Below are 12,334 nucleotides of genomic sequence, written 5' to 3' on the forward strand. Positions count from 1 at the left end.
GTCATTTAGAGATGATTCAAAGTATATAGGACAATGTGCATAAGCTCGAAGCAAACACTCTGCTGCTTGTGCTTTGGGGCATGTGGTGGACTTTCTTTCACAAGTCAGGACCTGCATCCAATCAATCCCTCACAGACATTGAGGGACAGAGAAGAACCTGTGAAAAATAAACTTTTTTAAAAAAGTGACTTTGGGGAGCTGGAGAGAGTTCGGGGACTAAGACCACTTGCTGCTCTTTCAGAAGACCTGAAATTGATTCCCAGTGTCCACTAATGACAGCTCACAACCACCTGTAACTCCCCCCGTGTGATCCAATGTTCTCTTTGGACCCCTGTGGGTACCACATGCATGTGCACACACATACACAGCCATATATATAATCAAAATAAAATAACTCTTGGGGCTGGAGAGATGGTTCAGAGGTTAAGAGCACTGGCTGCTCTTCTAGAGATCCTAAGTTCAATTCCTAGCAACCACAGAGTAACTCACAACCATCTGTAATGAGATGTGGTGCCCTCCTCCAACATGCAGGCATACATGCAGGCAGAACACTGTATATATAATTAAAATTAAACAAGATAACTTGACGCTGGAGAGATGGCTCAGGAGTTAAGACTGCTGATCTTCAGTTGTGGTGGTAGCACAGGCAGAGGCAGGTGGATCTGTGGGAGTTGGAGGCCAGTCTGGTCTACAAAGTGAGTTCTGGACAGTCAGAGCTGTTACACAGAGAAACCCTGTCTTGAAAAACAGGAGGAAAAAGAAAGAGTGCTGCCCTTCTGGAGGACCCGAGTTCCACTCCCAGCATCCATATTAGGCAGCTCACAAAGACCCGTAACACCAGCTCCAGAAGAACTCACACCTTCTTTTGGTTTCTCTGGACAGACACAAATACACACACATGCTCACACACATAAAAATAATTTTATGGAGGAGCTGGAGAGATGGCTCAGAGGTTAAGAGCACTGACTGCTCTTCCGGAGGTCCTGAGTTTGATTCCCAGCAACCACATGGTGGCTCACAACCATCTGTAATGAGATCTGGTGCCCTCTTTTGGCCTGAGGGCATACATGGAGGCTGAACACTGTGTATATAATGAATAAACAAATTTTTTAAAAAAAAATAATTTTATGGGACTGGAGAGAGTGGTTAAGAGCATTGCTTGCTCTTCCAAAGGTCATGAGTTCAATTCCCGGCAACCACATGGTGGCTCACAACCATCTGTAACGAGAGCTGCTGCCCTCTTCTGGTCTGCAGACACACACAGACAGAATATTGTATACATAATAAATAAATAAATAAATATTAAAAAAATAATTTTATAAAGCTGGACAGTGGTGGCATATGCCTTTCATCCCAGCACTTGGGAGGCAGAGGCAGAGGCAGAGGCAGGTGGATCCTGTGAGTTTGAGGTCAGCCTGGTCTACAAGAGCTAGTTCCAGGACAGGTTCTAAAGCTATAGAGAAACCTTATTTCGAAAAATCACACATAAACAAAAAGATAATAAATTAAAAAATTATTTTAAAAAAATGCGGAGTATGAGTGCACACACCTTTAATGTCAGCACTCGGGAGGCAGAGGCAGGGCATATCTCTGTGAGTTCAAGACCAGCCTGGTCTACAAGATAGTCAGGGCTACATAATAAGAGCCTGAAAAACAAAACAAAACTCAGAAAAAAAAAAAAGATGCAGAAGGGCAACGGTGGCACAGGCCTTTAATCCCAGTACTTGGGAGGCAGAGGCAGGCAACTCTCTGTGAGTTTGAGGCTGGCCTGGTCTACAAGAGCTAGTTCCAGGTCAGGCTCCAAAGCTGCAGAGAAACCCTGTCTCAAAAAATAAAAACAAAAACAAGCAAACAAAAATGTGTATGGGTGTTTTGCAAGACTGCTAGAAGCCAGTAAAGGGTGTCACATTCTGTGAAACTGTTATAAGTGGTTTTGAGCGGCCATATGGGTGCTGTGAACTGAAACTGAGACCTATGCAAAAGTAACAGGTGCCTTTAATGGCTAAGTCATCTCTCTATTCCCTGAATATTTTGTTTTGTTTTTCAACACAGGGTTTCTCTGTGTAGCTTTGGCTGTCATGAAACTCACTCTAGCCCAGGTTGACCTCAAACTCACAGAGATCCGCCTGCATTTCATGAGATTGTAATGATTGTAATTCTATCTTTTCTTCCCTATCTCTTTTAGCTTGGTGTGATGCGTTCACTTGTTAATTTAGAATGGGGAGGTTGCGGCAGGAGTACCACAAGTTGCAGATCATCCTGGGCTGCAAAGTAAGAGCCTGTCTCAAAACACAAAGTTCTTCCTCTGCTTGGATAGTCTGCCATTTGGACGTGGTTGTAAAGATTTGTTTGGGGTTTGTTCGTTTTTGAAGCAGGGTCACTTGATGTTATCATGGCTGTCCTGGAAAAGGGATTTGCTTTTAATTACCCTATTTTGAATTATCCAAAATTCTTGTCTATGTGCTATGTTAACTACTATCTTTTAATTCTTGTAACGTTTCAGTATTTTCCTGAGGAAACACATTTTATTTTTGAAACAAGAACTCATTCCTTTCTGCAGGCATGACAGCAGCATTCCAGTTTCCTGCCTCAGTCTTCAAGGGTCTGGGTTGCAAGCATGTGCCTTTCTGCCTGGGGCTTACTGTGAAAAATTTATCTTAGACATTTTAAATTTATTTTTGTCCTTTTGACACAGGGTCTATGAAACCCTGGTAGGTCTTGAACCCACAATCTTTCTGATTCATGGTCGCAAGTGCTGGTGCTATGGACATGCATCAACACACACAAAAGATTCTAAATGCAGGTTGCTAATGGAAAGTTCAGTCTAATTTAGCTGTATCAAACTGTCTCTGAAGTTTTATCTAATAGAGTCTTAATGATTTTTAAAAAGTTTTGTGACTTTTGTTTTTTTGAAACAGGGTCCATTATGTAGCTCTTGTGGGCCAGGAACTCACTGTGTAGACCAGGTTGCCCTTAGACTTACAGATATATGTCTGCCTCTGCCTACTGAGTTCTGGAAATAAAGAAGTGTGTACCACCTGACATTAAATTTATCAAAGTATCACTTATGAGTAATGAAAAAACATGGTCTCAGATTTTCAAATCTCCATTATACTTTGAATGTTCCCTCCAAAATATATATTAAATTTTATCTGCTGCTGAGATTGCCAAGGAAATCAGGACATTGAGAGATCATGAGCTTTCTACCATTTTAGGTGGACTTCTAGAGAAACCCTGAGTCAAACAGCTACTGAAGGAATGGCTTCATTATAGACGTGATTTTCTGTAGTGCTCAGTTCCTGCCCTCTCTATCTAGCACTTATGACACTTAAGAGTTGCACACCAGATGTGGCTCACTGTTGAAATTTCTAGTCTCTAAAGCCATTAGCTAGGCAGTGGTGGTGCAAGACTTTGATCAGCACTTGGGAGGCAGAGGCAGGCAGATCTTGTGGTTTGAGGGCATCTGGTCTACAGGTGAGTTCCAGGGCAGTGAAGGCTACACAGAGAAACCCTGTCTTGACAAACCAAAAATAAATAAATAAATAAATCCATTGATGTGGGATTCCCCTTTGTATGCTGTGATTGCCATTAATGAATAAAGTATCTGCCTTGGCCTGTTGATAGTGCAGAACTTAGGTAGGCTGAGAAAACTAAACTGAATGCTGGGATAAAGAAGGACGGAGTCAGGGAGAAGCCATGTAGCTCCACCAGAGACAGATGCTAGAACTTCATCCAGTAAGCCACAGCCTTGCGGCAATACACAGGTTAATGGAGATAGGTTAAATTAATATGTAAGAGCTAGCCAATAATAAGCTAGAGCTAATGGACCAAGCAGTGATTTAAACAATATAGTTTCTGTGGGATTATCTTTGGGTCTAAGATGCCCAGTGGTTGGGAAACAAGTGGTTGCCTCTTACAACATGCCCAATGTGGGGTGCCAGATGAAGATGGACACTTAAAAGAAATCCCACAGTAGCTCAGAATAGAGTATTATAGAGGGTTATTTATTTAGGGGTAGACTCACAGGTTACAGTTCTCTGCATGAATGGGGAACAGCAACTGAATACCACAGTTGGAACAGAGGCCAGACGTGCACTTTACATAGGCATTTATAGTAATAAAAGGCCACGCCCAAGTAGGCAGGTAACTTAAAGGCTACTGGCTGTAGGAATTCCTACAGCAATCCATTAGTCAAATAAACTGTAGTTCTAACTTACTGTGTGTGGCACTCTTGTATAGTAGCATCAAACTAAACATATCAGCATACTAAAGGAACAGTTGTTGTTTTTGTAATTACTAGGGAAAACGTACTTTAAAGTTTAATTATTAACAGTACTAATGCTAAATATTGGGGAGATGGATTTTCAGAAAATACACAACTTGTAGCTTGCAAACCTAACATTAAATCTCTCCAACTCTAAGGAGCTTTTGTGTATCAACTCAATGTACCTACAGCTTCGTATTTCCAAACGCCTAAACATAAAAAAGATGGTTATCATCTTCAGTAATTACTGAAATGTTATGATTATCACATTTATTTGCAAACAGTCGTTGAAGACTTAAATAAAATGCTGATGTTGGGAATGTCCACGATGTAAAGCATTAGAAAGGCTTATTCAGCCCCCCCATTGATACATAGATAAGAACATGACTTAGAGGTCTATATGCTTGTCATTGAATAAATGTGCTTTTATCATACTTCAGAAAAAGGGGGGAGGGGATTGGACATGTGTCTTAAACATTGAAAGTATGCATGCAATAAATGCGTTCCTGTATGTATGCACACACCTATGTACGTAGGTTGGCCAGTAGAGGGCACTGGCTCTCCGGGAACTGGAGTGACTGGCAATTGGAAAAAGCCACAGGAGGATGCAAACCCTGGTAGTCTCTAAGAGCAGTATGCACTCTTAACCGCTGAGAGGTCTCTCTTATTCCTCCTCAGCTTCCTGTATATGAGACGATGCCAGGTGTCCCAGGGCGCTTTGACTGATCCTGCTACTTACACCCCTTGAATGTTGGTTATACAGGCATGTGTCCCGTGATCTGTTTTGAAATCGTACGTGAGGCAAAAGCAAAACAGCGGTGGTGTAATTCTTACAATTCCAACATTCCAGAGGCAGGAAAAGGATCTACAGTTTGAAGCCTGACTATGCTAGATAGTGAAAAACTGTGTATAATATATTATATAGTCATATATTATGTATAGTAATATATAGACCATACAGCAACTTGGTCTATCACACACTACTTCGATCTAATGCAACAACATCAGCTATAATCCAAACAAACCACCAGACGTAGGTATAGACGACGAACAAAAGACCCTCGTGCCGCCTCGCTCCGAACGCGCCCAGCGGGGCTCCCGGGCAAAGGTCGCTGCCCAAGGGGCCACGTCGGGCAGGAGGAACGAAAGGCGCGGGTGGCCGAGGCCCCGTCAATGTAGGGCACAGGCGCTGGGCAGGCTCGGGAGCGCGCGCTCTGCCAGGCACCGACGGCCGAGCCTGGACAGCCCGGGTCCCCGGGGCGCGCACCGTCGTGTGGCCCGGCCGCAACCTAGGCGCGCAGGCCTTTAGCCGCCGAGGGCACGGCCGATGGCAGAGCGCGGTCGGGGCTGTTCCGGGCCAAGTTTCCCGGCCCCGCGGGGTTCGGTTCTGATGGGCACCAAGTTGTCCCGACAGATCCCACAAAATGGAGGACGACGTCTCCTCCCGCCGCAGCCATGGCGGAGGTGGGGGACCATTCCCACGGGCGAGGCAAGGTGGAAGCGCCCGCACGGCCGCCAGCGCGCCCGTCCCCTGCAGCCGCGGCCCGGCCCGCCCCCTCGGCCCGCCGCAGGCACTGCGGGGCTCGGCCGTCTCCCCGGGCCTTGGCGGCCTGGACAGGGAGGACGCCGGGGCATCGAGGCCGCGTCGCTCCTCGGGCAGAGTCGCGGGGGACCGCGGCAACCGTCTGGAGGCCGAGGCCCGGTGGCCCGATCCCGGCCCCGCGGGAAGCCTCGACGAAGACTCGTCCGCCCCGAGGCCGCACGGCGATCCGTACCGCGGGCCTCGCCTCTCGGGCTCCTGACCCCGGCGGACCCGGCGAGTGGGGGCGGGGCGGGGGCACCGAGGGAGGGAGGGAGGAGGGAGGGAGGAGGGAGGGAAGAGAAGGGAGGAGGAGGGAGGAGGGAGGGCTAAGCCCGAGGCTGGCGGCGGGGTGGGGGGTGGAGGGAACGGCAGGCACGAGGGCGTGGCCGAGCTTTGACGGACAGCCGGTCTAACTACCTCACTGAGGAGGGTCCTGAACGAAGGCCGACGGAGCCAATGGACATGCCCGAGGCATTCCGGGCCGCCTTCGCCAGCAGCCAATGAGCGTGCGGAGGGCGGGGCCTCCCTGGGCTCCGCCGCGCCGCCGCCTCCTCTACCTCCTCCTCACCAGCGCTAAAGCCGGGACTGGACCGAGCGGAGTTGTGCGTGTCGCCGAAGGGGGGTGGGCCGGGGGAGGGGAGGTTCGTTCCGCGGAGCTGCAGCCAGAACCGGGTGAGGCTTATCCCCGCTGTCTTTCCTGTCGAGGGCCGCTGAGAGTGGGGGTGGCTGGGAGCAGCGCAGCCAGCGGAGGCGGGGGCGACTGGGGAGGCGGAGATGGGTGAGGGCAGCCTCGGGAGCCTCCCACCGACCCGGGTTGCTAAGCCCGCGGCGGCCGGTGTCGCCGCTGCTGCGTCGGGGCCTCGGGGTGCCCTGGGGGCCGCATTCACATCCCGGGCAGCTTCGCGTGCGACTCGAAGGGTGAGGGGCGCGGGAGCGTCTGGGTGGGGCCGATGCCGGGGAGGGGGGGACGCAGGGTAGGGGTGGCGGCGGCCGGAGGTCTCGGGGTGTTTTCCTTTCCTGTCTGTGGGCGGTGAGCGCGTGGGCGGGTGGGCAGTCGGGTGAGGAGCCCGTTAGACCCCCCCCCCCCTAGTGGCTGCACTCTCACCTCGTCTGTCTGATCTAGCTTCCAAGTTTTCTGTGGTGGGGGGAGCCGTTTAAGTCCTGCGGCGTTTTTTCTTTCGCTCCTCTCCACCGCGCTGTGCAGCAGCTTCTAGTCTTAGTGGAGCAATTTCTTATGTCTGACTTGTGCATGTCGTGGTCTCCAGAGGCGTAGGAATCTTAGGTCTCGGGCAAGTGCTTGCTGCAAATGGAATCAGTTGTTGAACACCTTCCACCTTCTTGGTACTTGATTGGTGGCTGTGATGCAGGGTGGACGTGGGAGAAATAGGATTCGAATCCCTTGCTGGCTTGGAGGAAGCGCTTATCCTTCTGCGCAGCTGTGCACTCTTCCTAATTCTGAAACTGGAAGGACTAGATCGAGCTTGATTTGCTGTAGTTTTTTAGTAGTTGATCTTTGTTTATTTGGAGAAGTTGCTAGAAAAGCTCTGGAATGATTTCACCTTTATACTTCCTCCTCTGGTGGTCAGGGTTGGTGCTACCTCCTCGCTATTGGTGCTAAAGGTTTTTGTTGCTGTTTTTTCTTATTCTAGAACCTTCAAGCCATTCTGGTGAAGTGAGGAAAACATCTCCTTTGTGAGTCATTTTGCGTATCTTTCCTTTTTAAACCTACTAGGATAGACTGTTGCATATGAAGTTTGCTTTTCTGTTACTTCGAAAAATTGCTGCTTGAGTGAGTGGTCTCTGGCCGGAAAGCCGAGCCAGTGCAATTTATGGCAAGAGTCACACCCGTAAGTACCACTAACGTTGCTGTTTTTTAGAATTCTTTAATGAGACTAAGCTCCAATTCATTAAAATGAGGTTTTAAGGTAAAAGTTAAATACCTAAAAAATTACTGACAAATGCTTTAAGATTGAGGAAGAGCAAATTAGTGAATTACAGTTCTTTCCCTTTTTGAAAGATTTTCTTTCCCATGTATAGGTGTTCTGTTTGTATGTCTGTGCCATTTGGATGCAGTGTTCAAGGAGACCAGAAGAGGGCAGGGGATCCTTTGGAATGGAGAGCAGGTTGTGAGCTGCGTCAAGCCCTTGGAAGAGCAGCCAGTTATTTTAACCACTGAACCTTCTCTCCATGTAGCCTCTGTGATCTCTCATGTAGTACTTCTTAGACGTATCTTTTTTATTTTTAAAAAATATTTAGTGTATGTGTGTGTTGTCTTTGTGTTCCTGAGGAAGCCAGAAGAAGGTGTTGAATCTGCTGTAGCTGGAGTTACAGGTCTTTTCGAGTAGGGTCAGTTGGATGCTGGTCCTCTGGGAAAGCAGCAAATGCTCCTAACTGCTGAACATCTATCTATCTAGCCCCTGTCCGATGTAGGGTATAGTATCAGACAGTACAATTCTCTGTCTACACCACACCCCCCCCCACGCTACAAGAGTTACTAGTGGTTTTAACTGCTGAGCCTCTCCATCTTCCTAGTCTCCTTCCCACCTCCCTTAGCAACCCACATCCAACAGGGTTTCTCTGTGTAGCCCTCTCTGTCCTGGAACTTGCTCTATAGATCTGACTGTCCTCCCACTCAGAAATCCTGCCCTTGCTTTGTGAGTGCTGGGATCAAAGGAATACACCACCACACACAGTTCAGTCTCCATTCTTAAAAGCTAGAAAGAGCCTGGCGCCCTCCTTTAATCTCAGCATTCAGGAGGCAGAGGCAGGAGATCTCTGTGAGTTCGATGTTAGCCTGGTCTATAAGAACTAGTTCCAAGACAGGTCTCAAAGCTACAGAGAAACCCTGTCTCAAAAAACCAAAAGAAGGAAGGAGGGGAAAAAAATGACTGTGTCAGCCTTTGCCTCCCTTTGTGAAACTGCACAGGTCAGGCTGCTATCAACTAACTGCATTTTTCTTCTCACTCTGTCTTACATTTACAGTTCATCATGAAGGGAAGTTGGTGCAGGAACCTAAAGGCAGAAAGAGCTACTTGCTTGATTGTTCCCCATGCCTGTTTTCTACAACCCAAAACCACCTGCCCCTGGGGTGACACCACCCACACTGCGCCAGGCCCTCCTACATTATTCAACAACCCGGGAAATGCCCTCCTCCAGACTTGCCTCCTCCAGACAGGCCAGTCTGCTGGAGAGCATATACCAATTTTATTCTTTTTTAAATTTTCATATAAAAGCACCACATAACAATTAAATTGACCCAAGGTCTAAACAACTGTAAAACTTAACATTGAATGAACAAAGGATGTGACTGCTCCAAGGTATGGTTGAAGAGAAGGTTTTTATTGTAGCCTTGAGGATAGTACGCAGAAGCACTTGGAATAGTCCAGAGCAGGGCCTTCAGAATGGTCTGAATCATGGACTTGGAGGGGGACCAAAGAGAAGAGACTAAGAGGGCACATGGCCAGAATGGCCAGGTTATAAAGGAATGAGAACTTGGGACAGCAAGCCGCTAGGTTTAGGGTGAGGTCAGGGTGAGAGGAGAGGGGATCCACAGGCACCTAAGGCCTGGAGGTCAGCAGACCTTTTTGGTATGCTGGGAGGCACCACTTGTTAATCATATATCCACAGTTTCCTTTGGACCTCATGAGATAGAAGTTTTAAAGTATTTGCCTATACATTGCCAGTATACATTTAGAGACTTTACCATTTCATGGTTTTTTTTTGCTTTTTTTGTTTGGTTTTGAGACAAGATCTTGTTATCTAGACCTAGCTGTCCTGGAACTTGATAAGTCAGTGGTTCCCAACCTTCCTAATGCTGCAACTCATTTATCTTATTTTATTTTATTTTTTTGTTTATTTGTTTTGAGACAGCATCTCTGTAGTCCTAGCTTTCCTGAAGCTCTCAAAGTAAACCATGCTGCCTTGAACTCAGAGATTCATTTGCTTCTGCTTTCTGAGTGCTGGGATCAAGGAAGTGCACCAAACAAACTCTGATTCATTTTTTAATGGCAGTTTTCACCATGTTGAAAAAAATCAGAATCTTCCATTTTATTTATTAGCTAGGTATCCTATTAATTAAAAAAATGTTACTGTTTATAGGTAAGATTTTCTATTGGAAAAAAAAATCAGAGAACAGTAACCCGTCAAGATTTAAAATATCTAGGGCTGGAGATGTAGACTAGACGTATGGCACTTGCCTAGCATGTGTAAGGTTCTAATGTCAGTCTTGGAACATATTAAGCTATAATTTTGTTTTATATCCCCATTTTGTTTACAGTTTAGAAAACTTAATTCAGTGAGATGTAGTAACTTGCTCAGTGTAACATAACTAAGTGGTCAAACAGTAGCTTTTCTCTTTTGAGCAGAGTAACTGAATGGTTTCATGTCAACAAGCTAGATGCATCAGTTAGTAGAGAATCTCAGTAAAGGAAAGGTTTCTGAACCAGGCAGTGGTGGCGCTTGCCTTGAATCCCAGCACTTGAGGCAAATGCAGGCAGATCTCAGTAAGTTCAATATCACAGCCTCGTGGCGATACACAGATTAATGGAGATGGGTTAAGATAGTTATGTACTGTTATGTGGGTTCTGGCAATTGAACCCTGGTCCTCTAGAAGAGCAGTGCGGTGCTCTTAGACACAGAGCCATCTCTCCAGCTTTAGTTTTGTTTTTGTTTTCTTTTTTTTTTTGGTTTTTTTTTTTGGGGGGGGGACGACAGGGTCTTTGTTTAGCTCTGAATGTTCTGAAACTTGCTATATAGATCAGACTGGCCTCAAACTCAAGAGATCCTCTTGCCTCTGCTTCTGCCTCTCAAGTGCTGAGCAAAGGTCCACCTGCTCTTCAAAGGTCCTGAGTGCAATTCCCAGCAACCACATGGTGGCTCATAACCACCTATAATAGGGTCTGATGCCCTCTTTTGCTCTACAGGTATACATGCAGAGTTCTTATACATTTAAAAATACATAAATAAAGAGGCGGGCAGATCTCAACCAGAACAGAGAAATCCTGCCTCAAAAAACCAAAACCAACCAAACAAAAAACACCAAATAAATGAAATTAGAAAAAGAAAAAAACATACATTTAAAAAAAAGGTGTGTGAGCCGGGCGGTGGTGGAGCACGCCAGCACTCGGGAGGCAGAGGCAATATATATATATTGTTTTTCAAGTTTATTGTTTTACTTGTGTGTCTATGTGGACATGTGCAGTTGTGGATGTAGGTGGTTCTTTAGTCTAGAAAGAGGGTGTCAGAACCCCTGAGCTGGAATTAAATGCAGGTGTGAGCCTCCTGATAGAGGTGCTGGAAACCGAACTCGGGTCTTATGTAAGAGAACAATACAAACTCCTAACTGCCAAGCAATCTTTCCAGCCCAAATTTTGTTATTTTAAATTTAAAGAAAGCCTGGGCTATTTTTGTTGTAAGTGGAGAGTAGCATAAAGTGAGCACTGTTAGCTTCAAATTGCATAATTCCCATCAAACACCAGGAGTAGAATTTAACAGAGTGGTGAACAGGAAAATAGAATGAGTATCACTTGAGTTGTTTGTTACAGTTTTATCAGTGCTATTACAGCAGTAAAATGAAAATGCTCCTTTCTGTCTCTTACAGATTCTTCGGTGTGGGTAAACACTCAGTGGGAAGATCAGTTGACAGTACAGGCTCATGCCTTCCTAGGAAAATTGGCCATGGCAGCTCACCTCACAGATGCGGGTTCTTCAGCCAGTGCATCTAGAAGCTCACCAGCGGAAGATGATGATGTTGTGTTCGTTGAATCAATACAGCCTCCAATTTGTGCTCCAGCAGTAGCTGAGGAAAGAAACTTTGTAGTTGCATCTTCAAAACATGAAAATCCACAAGGAAATTACTCCATCATTCCTCCTTCTTTAAGAGATTTTACGTCTCAGAAGGGAAATATATGTGAAACAATTGTTATTGATGATGAAGGAGACACAGAAACAGATGGAGGGGAGGAGAAAAATCCTACCAATTTTACTGAATGGGGACCTCATGGAAACAAAAACAGTACCAAAAATTTGGATTTCTTCATTTCCAGTCTATCAAGAAGTAAGGTAAGTTCAGGAATGGGTACTAATAGTATCACTACAGAGTTGACTCTACTAATTCTAATGTTACAGTTTTAGAAGTGGGTGAGATAGGAACGTAAAGATTGTACATCACTGTACCAACTTAGGAGATGTCACTCACGGGTTTAGTGTTAATGTACAAACATCCTCGTCTTCAACTTCACAGACCAAGCCTGGAGTTGGACCTTTTAATCCTGGTAGGCTGGATGTAGCAGATGCGCTCCAGAGTGGAAGGTGTGCAGCACATCCCAATCCTGGTAAGCAGTAAGTTGTATTATTGGCCTTGTATTGCGTACATTTAGATTTCTGTGAGTCTGTACCCGTGTGCCTGGATCAGGGCTGTCTTCCTCTGTTGGTCTCTACCTTATTTTTTGAAATAGTTTTTTTTTTTTTTTTTTTTTTTTTTTTTTTTT

The 12,334-nt window shown here is 46.0% G+C and overlaps 1 protein-coding gene across 5 annotated transcripts in view; it reads left to right on the forward strand.

Annotated features, from left to right (window-relative positions):
- The first annotated feature begins 6,233 nt into the window (after positions 1-6,233).
- Positions 6,234-12,334, forward strand: part of Zmym5 (zinc finger MYM-type containing 5) — a 16,895-nt gene continuing 10,794 nt past the window's right edge. Inside the window, exons 1-4 of one of the 5 annotated variants that reach the window (XM_050129119.1) lie at positions 6,403-6,518; positions 7,496-7,538; positions 11,446-11,906; positions 12,088-12,178. In XM_050129119.1, the coding sequence (XP_049985076.1) occupies positions 11,523-11,906; positions 12,088-12,178 (475 nt within the window). In that variant the 5' untranslated portion in view covers positions 6,403-6,518; positions 7,496-7,538; positions 11,446-11,522. The other 4 variants (XM_050129118.1, XM_050129123.1, XM_050129117.1 and 1 more) reach the window with 4 other exon arrangements.

The sequence above is a fragment of the Alexandromys fortis genome, unplaced genomic scaffold, assembly GCF_014885135.2.
Source record: "Alexandromys fortis isolate MF-2015 unplaced genomic scaffold, M_Fortis_MF-2015_v1.1 scaffold_308, whole genome shotgun sequence".
Lineage (NCBI taxonomy): Eukaryota > Metazoa > Chordata > Mammalia > Rodentia > Cricetidae > Alexandromys > Alexandromys fortis.